Source organism: Archocentrus centrarchus, chromosome 13 (genome assembly GCF_007364275.1).
Source record: "Archocentrus centrarchus isolate MPI-CPG fArcCen1 chromosome 13, fArcCen1, whole genome shotgun sequence".
Taxonomy (NCBI): domain Eukaryota; kingdom Metazoa; phylum Chordata; class Actinopteri; order Cichliformes; family Cichlidae; genus Archocentrus; species Archocentrus centrarchus.
This window is the reverse complement of record NC_044358.1, coordinates 8,806,264-8,817,725: the sequence shown is the minus strand read 5'-3', so window position 1 is coordinate 8,817,725 and position 11,462 is coordinate 8,806,264. Positions and strand designations below refer to the sequence as shown.

General features: G+C 44.7%; 1 protein-coding gene across 2 annotated transcripts in view; it reads right to left on the bottom strand.

The window, feature by feature from the left end:
- Window positions 1-9,753: 9,753 nt before the first annotated feature.
- timm50 (translocase of inner mitochondrial membrane 50 homolog (S. cerevisiae)) overlaps window positions 9,754-11,462 on the bottom strand; it is a 33,944-nt gene continuing 32,235 nt past the window's right edge. For both annotated transcript variants that reach the window (XM_030743499.1, XM_030743498.1), the window contains exon 11: window positions 9,754-11,453. In XM_030743499.1, coding sequence (XP_030599359.1) covers window positions 11,355-11,453 — 99 coding nt within the window. In that variant the 3' untranslated portion in view covers window positions 9,754-11,354. The remainder of the gene's footprint in view (window positions 11,454-11,462) is intronic.

Here is an 11,462-nt window from a genome sequence, read left to right as displayed (position 1 = left end):
TGCATGAGTCACAGTTCAGAATAATCCTTCTTTATCTTACTCCGGGCCTCAGGTGCAGCCTCTGAGTTCATCACGAAACAAGCTGATTGAGTTCCTTTGTAGTTACACCCCTCGTCTTCTGCACCTCCAGGCTGCCGTAGCCGAGGCATCCTTCACACACACTTGAACAACTGAGATTTCAATCTGGAGATGTCACATGCGCTCTAGAATGTGTGTGTGTGTGTGTGTGTGTGTGTGTGTGTGTGTGTGTGTGTGTGTGTGTGTTGGGGGTCTCAGCTGTATGATAATGACCCACCTTCAGGGTGTGGAGCTTCAGTGATAACAGAGTTATCAAACTCTCTGCGTTCAGTGTACATAATGCCTGCTGCATTCATTCATGGTCACAGCTGAACCCTCAGCTGTACGGGGGTGTTTCTGGGACTTTTTAAATGGAGAAATCAAGGAGATGAGAAACAGGTGAGTGCAACAGTGGACAGGCCTCCTACCATCACTTCTAACCAATCAGAGCTGTTGTTGCTGACGGCTGCGTCTCTGTGAAGGTGACGGTTATCAGTCGGCTGCCTTCTGTCAGCAGCTAAGCGACCCCGAGCTGCTGGGGGGTCTCTAATCTACAGAGACCACTTTAAACCAGCATCACTCACAACTGTGGAGCTCATTCAGGTCAGGTTTTGTTAAGAAGGATTAACACATAAACCTGAGATGGATCCCATAGTTGACCCCACTGTATGTCACACAGGTATACCTTTGTAAATAAATAAGTGTCAGCTGAGTTAATCCTGCTGCAGTCTGATGAGGACTGAGTCTGGACTTTTAGGAGGTAAAAGGTAAAGCCCGAGAACTCAAAATGAAACCTTTTTGGTCTTCTCTCAGGTTTTTAGTCTTCTGTTAAGCTCAGGATTAGATGTTTTATCTTTCTGCTGTGAAGTACTTTAGGTTGATTTTGAAATGCACTTCTATGAATATGAATTCTTGTTGTTAAGCTGTTATTACCTGGTGCATGATTTTTATGCATTTTTGCTTAATTTCATACAGAACAGGTGAAAGTTGGTGCATAAAAACCAACCAGGATGACACAGTGTACAGGCCTCACCTTTGCCTCAGGTGTGTGTGAAGAGGAGGAGGAAGATGAGGAGGTCCTAATGCTGATGAGCTGTTGCTTTTGTTGGGCTGTTGCCCCCCGACACACACACACACACACACACACAAAACATTTGAATTTGAATGAGGGCAACGTGTGCCTCTGCTGGTCCATAACCCCCCACCCCTGCATGAGGCACGCTTCATCACACAACAAACCACCCATTGTCACCCCCACGTGTGTGTGTGTGTGTGTGTGTGTGTGTGTGTGTGTGTGTGTGTGTGTGTGTGTGTGTGTGTGTGTGTGTGTTTCACAATAAAAGACAATACATAAACTGATTTAAACCAACAACAACAGATGTTTGGACTCGAGACGAGCTGCTGAGTGTGAAAGAAGTGAGCTGGAGGCATGAAAACTCCTCTGAGCTGTAACCTACACACACACACACACACACACACACACACACACACACACACACACACACACACACACACACACACACACACACACAGCCTGCTGGTCACCTGATTCCAGCCTGTCTGATGTCAGAGATGAAGAACAGGAGGAGGCTGATCTTATCCTCAGATCAAAGTTTTCATTACTTAAAAAAATAAAGTGCATACATGCATAAAAACTCAGTCTATGCCTGCTCGGTGGATCTCCTCTGACTCCTCCTCCTCTGCCTGAGGTTGGTATGAACCTTCTAGTAAAAAACAATTTGGAGTCGTGCTGTTTACACAATGAGCTCAGTGCTGCTCAGCTTTATGCATCACAGATGAATCTGTGAGAATGTGCAGAAAAGCTCAATCAGATCTGCAGGTCGTTGATGTCGAGGTAAAAACTATTTAAGGTTTTTCCAGCAGAGTGACTGATTCAATAAATTATATCATAGAAATATATATATATATATATATATATATATATATATATATATATATATATATATATAAATTATGGTGGATGAGCAATGCTTTAGTGCACATAACTGCATAAACATTTTTATGTTTCTTTTCCTTCTGACACTGAAGGACCGTCTCAGACCCTCTGCTGACATCTTCGCTGAATCCTCAGGTTTCAGTTCTTCGTGACGCTGGAAACCCCTGAGCTTCATGTCATCACGCGTGTGTTTTCAATGTTTATGCTGCTTCTGTGTGTGGTGGTGGTTGTGATGCCAGCAGAGTCGGCGGTCTTACACATTCCGCCTGGAAGTTTCAGGAAAAACAGAAGCAGCTGTGGAAAACTGTAAGCTGTGTTTTACTGGAGCTTTCCAGCGGCAGCATCACCGGACTGACGGGGTTCAGCTCGGTCTTACAGCCTGCTCCCTGTCAGTACGCACCTATTATTACTGAACACACGTGTGTTTATTATTGCCAAACATACCTGTTGGTTTTAAGAGTTATGAGCGGAAAAGTGAAAAATGATCCATCTCTCATCATATTTCTGCTCCCTAAACTCGTCCGTTTATGATATTAGTTAGTTTTAATGTGGCGCCTTTTTATGTGCTGAGCACGTGCAGCGTCCGCACCCCGGGGAGGCGGTCGCGTGCACACAACACCAGGAAGCATCAGCAGACAATATGCACATATTCGATCGCGCGCCATCTGCTTATCGATCAGCTGACCCCCGCAGATTCCGCAGACACACGCGCGCCACGCGCCTCATCTCCTCTGAATGGGGATTCGCGCGTGCCCCTGCGCACGTCAGCGTCAGGTTTAACAAAGAGCGGCGCGATGATGAAATGATGCAGGTGTGAACTTTGTTCTCAGCTTTAGATTTTATTGGTCTGATTAGACTCTCGTGGACAGCCCGGACGGTTCTTGAAACCGTGGTGACAAACACGCGCAGTCTGCGTCACAGCAGCGCAGCTAAATCAGGATTTATTTTGTCGCAGCTGGACGCAAAAAAAGCCGTCCTCCCCGCTTTTATCCCCTGTTGGCCTCACGGTTGCATCAACAGTCAAACATCTTGATCAGCCTGCGGGCTCCTTCCACTCTCTGAGGTTTTACTGCTGCCGGAATAACCTGAAAAGTCGCGCGCTGTTTCACACCTCCATCCGCTCCTTTTGTCTTCCAACACGTGCCCAAATGGTCCGACGAGAGGCGGCACGAGCTTTTGTTCAGGTGAGACAGCACATGGCGTGTGCCGCGAGGAGGAGTAAGGAGGTGTCTGAGAGAGCGGCAGGCCGTGGGAAAGTCTGCTCAGGTGTGAACAACTGGGGTGAGCTCAAAGATGTGCGCGAGGAGCCCCGCAAAGCGTCAACGCTGACACCTGAGCAGACATGCGCAGATAAACAACGGTCAGGTGGAGGAGGAGGTCGAGCCAGGGGGAGGGGTGTTCTCCCTGAGTGGCAGAAACAGACAGGTAACCAGTTTCACCTGTCAATCACGGACTGTGTTAGCCCCGCCCACACTCCAGTAACTCATTGATAGATTCAGGTGATTAACGTAAAATCTGAACGATGTTTTTATTTGAATAAAACAAAGAGTTTTATTTTTAGTGAAGCTAAAAATGCAGCTGTGCTGCTGCAGGTGCTGTTTTGGCTGCTGCAGTAACTCCCTGCTCTAAATAAAGAGTGTGTTACACCTTTGTGTAAATGTGACAATCAGACCTGTTTTGGGGTGGAAGTCTGGTTTTTTTTTTTTTTGGTGGTGGTTTTTAGTCCCTGCAGTCTGTTGCCTTCTGTTAGCATCTGACAGTTAAAGAGCCGTGAGCTGCTGCGAGGCAAATGGAGGAGTCATAAAGCTCTGCAGCGGCCTCAGCGTTCCCAGGTTCACACCTCCGCGCTGAGCTGTGGGAACTCTGAGTGAAAGCACATTTAGATCCTCAAACCTCGCAGCCTGCACTCTGAAAGAAGACAACAAAAAGCTCAGATCAGCCGGAATCAAAGCCAGACTTTGTGTTTCTGAACATTTCAACCACATCGCGCATTCTTCTTTGTTTGACTCGCTCTTTTGTTTCTGCTCTTTTCTTATGTGAGCTTTCTTAAACTGTGGCGTCAAACATGCAGCTCAGGGTCCGATCCGGCTCACTGGTGCTTTTGCAGAGTGTGAGAACTGCAGTAAACTCTTTAATGTCTTCAGTTTATCAATAAAATGCAGTGCAGTACCTGCTGAGGCGATGACAGCATTATTATACACAAAGTATTTCTGGAGCTAATCAAGCTGTCTGACTCAAGGAATAAAATATGTGTTTTGCCTTTTGTAGATCCACTCTGTGATCTGTGCTGCACTTTAAATTCATTATTATTAATTGTTACATATAAGAGGAATGTAGAAGCTTGACCCTGGACGCCTCCCTCGTCTTAGACTCAGAATCGTGGCCGTGTGTTTGGGATCATTGGCATGCTGAAAAATCAGTAACTTTCCAGATGGTGTTAAACGGTGGATCAAAATCTGACAGCACGTTTCTGTGTTCATAATTCCATCCGTTTTGACAGGATCTCCCACACCACTGGCTGCAGCTCCAAACAATGAAGGAGCCTCCACTGCGTGACCTCTCTCCTGACCTCCATACAAACTGCCAGATTTGGCTTCATCAGACCTGCTGCCACTGATGTTCAGTCCAGTTCTTGTGTGATGTGGCAGACCTCAGCCTTTCCTCCTTGTTTCCTTTCCTTAACAATGGCTTCCTAACAGCCGCCCTTCCACTGAGATCATTTCTGACGAGGCTTCAGCGAACAGCAGATGGATCAGCTGAAGGTCCGGATTCATTTTTTTCCTGTTTTTGAACAATGTGACTTTCAGATTGTGTTCACAGTAGATAGTTTTTAGGCCTCACACTATGAACATAATCAAGCATCACACAGATTTGTCTGGGTGCCAAAAAAATATACATTTATATACAGTGACTAAGGGGAGGATAAAAGAAATACTTTCTGTGATGTGCCATTCATGTTGCATGGAAAGGGAGGACAACATCAACATCTGGAAGTTGATCTTTTGCATAATCATGAAGTTTGGATGACTATAAAGGACTCCAGAAGAAACGACTCTTTATGAGGTTTTAATGGAGCCAGATGGCCTCCTTTGGATCTTTGTGATCTATGAACTGGGCAAACTGCAACTTGGACTTAATGTGATGTTTTCAGTGCATTAACGGTCTGAATTACATCACCGGAAATAATAATTTCTTCCCTTTTCAGCGCGTGAGCTAAGCATCTGAATCGATCTGGGAAAGTGGAACTATTTCCGGTTTCAGGCGGAGACGCTTTGAGGTTTAACCAGAACTCCTGAGAGGTATTATAGAAGGACACGTGCACGCGCAGCGACCCGCGGGCACGATTAAAGATTAGGCCACGTGGAGCCGCTCACGCTGTTTGTCTCACCTCACAGACTGCCTGCAGGTAGGTGTGAACTCTCACACACATGCACGTGCACGCACAATCACGAGCTCATTAAGACCTGCAGCGTACACTTTATAACAGGCACGCGCAAAGAATTCAGACGGAAAATCTAAAGACAGGTGAGATGCGCGGATTCAGGTGAACGTGTCAGCAGCTGCTGGAGCTGGATGGATGGATGGATGGATATACTTATAATAAACAGAGCAAACAGGGGCACCTCCACATGCTCATTTTTTACACACCTCAAGTTTATTATTTAAAGCAAATGAGAAAATTTCACAGAAGCTGGAAATGAGGTTTGGTGTGTTGCATGGAAAACGGGTTTCCAGGAACTTCCTGTCAGGTTTGGGTTTGATTTGCATCAATCTTCAGGTGATGTTTACCATTAAAATGTAAAATTTCAGCTAAAGAGTAAATGTCAGTACGGATGATTCTTCTGCTCATCTAATTTCTCTGTACTTTTGCACTTTTAACTCCACATTTATTCACAGACAAACAGGGATATTTACCTATGTATATGCAGTTAGGCCCATATTTGTCTGGACAGTGACTCGTGTGTTTGTGGTTTTGCCTCTGTATCCAGCTACAGTGGATTTTAAATAAACAAAAGATGTGATTGAAGTGCAGACTTTCAGCTATAATTCAACATGTTTAATAAAAGTTTTGCATCAACTGTTTGGGAGTTGCAGCTGTTTTTATTCACAGTTCCACATTTTCAGAGGTTCAAAGTAACTGGACAAAGTATCATTTTAAATATAAAGATTGTTTTTATTATGTGGATGAACATCCTTTGCAGTCAGTGACTGGATCCCCACGGACACCTCGTGCTGCGTTTGCTCTGCTAAAAAGGCTGAACAGTTCATGTCAAACCTTTGTTAAAGCCCTGGAATTAAAGCTCAAAGTCTGCATTTTTTTTATTTAAAATCCTCTGTGGCTGGATACACAGGCAGAAATACATAAAATGTTTCACTGTCCAAAAACTTTATGGACCTGCGCATGAATACACGAAAGACTGACTCAAACTGAATTTATACTAAGAACAATGAAGAGAGTATTACAGCGGTGCTTTAATGTCCTGAGGTGACTGCTTTGGTTAACAGTCTGTCAGTCTGCATGTCTGATTGTGGCAGGCTGATGCTGGCAGTTTGCTTTAGCGGCGAGTTAAAACTCCGACTCGGAAAACAAGTCGACCTCCGAGGCTGAAAAATTCCCTCCACATCCTGCATGAACCGCACGCCTGGATCCTGGAGGAGATCTGGATCCAGATCAGTTTGTTATATTTTCTTTAGGGCATCAACAAGAAGGCTGAGCTGAGGAGCTGCGCTGATGAGAGTGGGAAAATGTTCATTTTTCTCTGTAGTTCCTTGTAAACGGGTGTTTCATTAAATCTGAGCTTATTTTCCACCAAAAGAAGAATCTGGAGGTGTGTTTTTTTATGCAGTAACTTTGGTTTTCGGACCCACCTGTGGTTAAATGTAGCTGCTTGCAGCCTGTGTGAAGTCAGCCTCAGGTTTCCTACTTTAAGCCTCTAATCATTTTAAATCCACTCACATTTCTACAAAGAGCAGCATCTCAGTTTGAATACCAGCAGTAAACTCTCCTGAGCTGCTCCTCGTGGGGTTTCATCACTCTGGATAAATGCAGATATGGTTTAGTTGGTGTTTGAGAAGCTTTTAATCTGTTTGCCTTAAAGCTCAGCGCTCTGAGCCTCCTTCAGTCCACGGCTCCCACTGCAAAAACAGCATGAAAGTGGAAAGTTACTGCTTCAATTTCTTTAAAGGCCGCGGCCTCCTCTTTGCTTTGTGTCCAAACTACACTTTATGAGAGGGATTTATTATCTCTAATATATTTTCAGTAGAGTTTGGCAGGACTCAGTGTGCACTTTATGAGCAGTTAGGAGGGGCAAATATTTGGGCTCTGAATGCCTAAAGCTCCCAAATTTATTCACATTTATTCATGCAGGAGTCTTCTGGGCTTCATTATTGCATGACGTAAACACCACAAAAATATCCGAGCAGCCCCTGTTTGCTGTGATCACCGGAACACTCCACAACACAGCCCAGACCCGTGTCACCTGCAGTTCCTCTGACACCCAGCAGAGGCGCCACAGTGAGCCAGTCCCCATAGATTCCCATGTTAAAAGTTTACAGCAGAAATAAACATGTTTACAGCCTGATACAGGAACTGCTTTGGTCTCTGTAGCTTGTTTCCTCCTTCATAACAGCTGTACAGGGAGAGAATGTTTTTATAACTCACCTGTTTAAATTAGATTAAGTTTAAGGTTTGCATTATTAGGGGCGTGGCCTCTTTGACTGACAGGTGGATGGTGACACAGGTGGCTGTAGCTGCTAGCTGCCTGCTAGGCTTCACCTCAGCTAACTGGAGTCCCTGAACTGGACCTTCGGAGCTCGTTGTCTGTGGCTGATGGTTACACAGTAACGAAATTAAACTTTAACACCCAATCTTGGCTCTTTAAATTCCTGACTATCACAAAAAAGGACCCAATAACTCACGCTGTCTCATTTATTTTGATGTATTTTTATATCTCCGGACCAGAGCTGCAGTGGAGGTGGAGATACCCTCCCACTGCTCCTGTTTGTTGATTTGTGCTAACACAGAACTCATCGTCTCTTATCAGTTTTTATACTCTTTCAGAGGTGGCGATTGCCCCGGCACATAATTAAGGGGTGTTGTGAAGAGAGGAAAGAAAAACAGATTTACAGGTTCTAAGCACCACAGGGTTCCTGATTTAACTCCAACAAAGCAGATTCCTGATGTTTGGCCCGGCTTCAGCCTCACTTTTCTGTACATTAAACATATACAAGAGTGCCGCACATGTTCTCTTAAAACTCAGCAGAAATGTTTCTGTAAAGCTTGGAGCCCCGAAACCATAAGATCAAAACTCTCTTTACCTGATTCCTCTTCTGTCCAACACTTTAAAGAACAGCATGTTTGAGATGGGGAATACATTTACCACCAAGAAGTGCCTTTAACAAGTGGAATTTCATTTAAGGAGGGAAAATTCAAAGCTTGTAAACAGTGAAGGGAAAACTGAGGCAATAAAACCTAAAATGATTCATATTATGGGCCCATATTCCACTGATTTACACTTTAACAAAGACTGAAGGAAGTACTGTGAACAAAAACAGGAAAATCTAAACATCATCATGTTGGCTGGTTCTATTTATTCTGGGTTTATTGCCGATCGTGAGTTCACATCAACATGCACATCGAGCTGAGTTCAAAAACCATCTGACTCATTACTTTGGAAAAAGAATAAAAATCAGAGGCCTCAGAGGGTGGTGGTGTTCAGTAAATATATACTTAGTCTGCAGCAGACCTGACAGTGTTTTTAATCGCATATCAACAAACTCAACGCTGCCAAATGAGGATTCATCTGTCACCAACAAATGCGGCGTCTCCTCCTCTTTGCAAAAACACCGATGCTATTTAAAGCCTAATGCCGTGACCGAGTGTGAGCTACCATCACGTCAGAGTCAGAATCAAAGTCTTGAGTCACTTGTAATTTCTTCATATTTTTAAGGAAAATGAAAAGTAGATGCAGTGATTCATTGAAACGTGCATAAACATAAATGGCAAAAACAGTTTGTACAGTTCTAACGAGCTTGAAAGTATTTGGTGTGACCTCCTTGGGTTCAGTCTGAACCCTCTGAGGCAGCTCTCTGTCATTCCTTTAAGCAGCCTCCAGGAACAGTTCTCCAGGCTTCCTGAAGGACATTCAGAGCTCTTCTTTGCATGTTTCTGCCTTTTGTTCTGTTCTGTCAGGATGATCCCACACTGCTTCAGTAATGCTGGGGTCCGGGCTCTGAGGAGGCCGATCCATGACTGATAGTGTTCCACTGTGTGTTTTTGTATCTAGGTATGCTTTTACTGCATTGGCAGTGTGTTTGGGATCATTGTTCTGCTGAAAAATGAAGATGCTGTCAATCAGATGTTTTCCAGATGGCACTTTATGGTGGATCCAAATCTGATGGTACTTTTCTGCACTCGTATTTCCATCAATTTCGACAAGATCTCCAACAACACTGGCGAAAATGCAGCCCCAAATCACGACAGCGCCTCCACCGCATTTCACAGCTGACGCTGTAGACGCTTACTGTTGTGACTCTCTCCTGACCTCCACAGTACATGCCGATGACAATTTGAACCCAAACTGTCAGACTCCATCAGACCTATTACCACTGATGTTCAGTCCAGTTCTTGTGTGATGTGGCAGACCTCAGCCTTTCCTCAGCCACCCTTCCACTGAGATCATTTCTGATGAGGTTCCAGTGAACAGCAGATGGATCAGCTGAAGGTCTGGATGCAGCTCTCAGGTCCTGTCAGATACTGTTCACCTGCTGTATAGTTTATAGTTTATAACTTTTTAAGGACACACTGCACACCATGCAGAGATTTGCCAAGTCTTCTGCTAATAGCTCTTGGGCAATCACCCTGTTGCTGCAAAAATGCTTTGTCAGTCAAACTGTGTTATCTTTGGCAAATGAGAACAAGTTGTGTGTGTTTGTGACAGGGTGAGTAACAAAGTGCTTAAAGACAAAGTTTAAAACTGGTCCTTTGCTAAGTTGACTTATGTGCAAATTAGAAGCCTTATTTCTGATTGAATGAGTCAGTGTTAAATGGCTTAAACAAAAAAATCCTCTAAAAATGGAGACTGAAAACGAGTGAAAAAGCAGCCAATGTCCAAAGAAACACTTTGAAAGACCTTCAGAAAGCTGGAGAACTGTTGCTCTGGACCACTTTAAAAATGACAAGGCCTGGCTCCTTGGAAGCAAAATATAAAGAAATGAAGGGTGGCTCAAGACTGTAACTTAAGTTCTGCATCTTCAGCAGCTTCATCACATGGTGGTGATCTTTGTGGATCTCAGACTCCGTGACACGTTCTTCAAGCTGCTCCTAAACAATTCCACTAATGCTGGCTAGCTAGGTAAGCTAATATCTCGTTTTATCTAATGAGGCCCTCGTAAGAAGACTGATAATGAGATAAGACTAGGTACGATGATAGCAGTGCATTTGATTCTTGTAGGGACCTTTTCTGGTTTCAAGGACCTCAACCATTCGAGTTAGCTTTCTTCTAGCTAACGTTAGCTAGCTTGCCAACTAACAAGGACCAATTGCAAAGTATTGTACAGAGGAAAACACTGTTGAGCGGGTAAGGTCTCTTCATCCAAAACCTTTTGTTCCTCATCATCCTTCTGCCAGATGTCACATTTTTAAGAAGTGGTGCTTTTTGCAGTTGTTGTGTCCCACTCATCCACACCCGCCAACATCAGACTCATGAATGAAAAACGCTCAGACCTCAGATTTTATCCTGCTTTTCCTTCCTTCGTTTTCCTCACCTGCTGTTCCGGTCTTGGCTGCACATCCGTCTATGCTGCCGCTGCTCTGACATATTCACCAAACTCCCATGGATATTACTTATTGTTTATTTTCATCACTATAAACATTATTCATGATGTGACCATCGCTTCCAACTGCACAGTCTGAGACACACACACACACAGTCATAGAAAATAAAATACACATTCTCAAAGTGTGGCAGATGACAGCTGATCTCAGGTCAGATCCTGTAAGCTGTGGGGTGGACTCTAACTCGAGTGGAGATGGCAGCGCCGGTCCCGGATCAGCCTTCAACCACCAGCAACAAGAGTTTAAACTGACCCGGATCCTCTCGATCAGCAGCTTAAAATTTCATCAGGTGACACAAAGATGAGGCCCCGCCTCCACAAAAATCAGGAAGTGCAGAGCCAGTCAGCGTCCTCGCGCCGTTCCAGCACAGCAGCCCCGCCGACTGTGGCTATCTGTGACGGCAGAGACCGCTCACCTGCAGCACACAGGTCTCTTTCCCTCCTCCCCCCTCACCTCACCTCGGACAAGTGATGAGTGGTAAGTGAGCAGGGGAGGGGGCGGGGCTCACTGCTGCTTGGAGCGCCAAAATCGCGAGGTGATGGAGCCAAGAGAGAGTCCGTGTTTCTTCTGCTGGGAGAGCTCAGATAAACGCTGCTCCTCCTCCTGATGGGC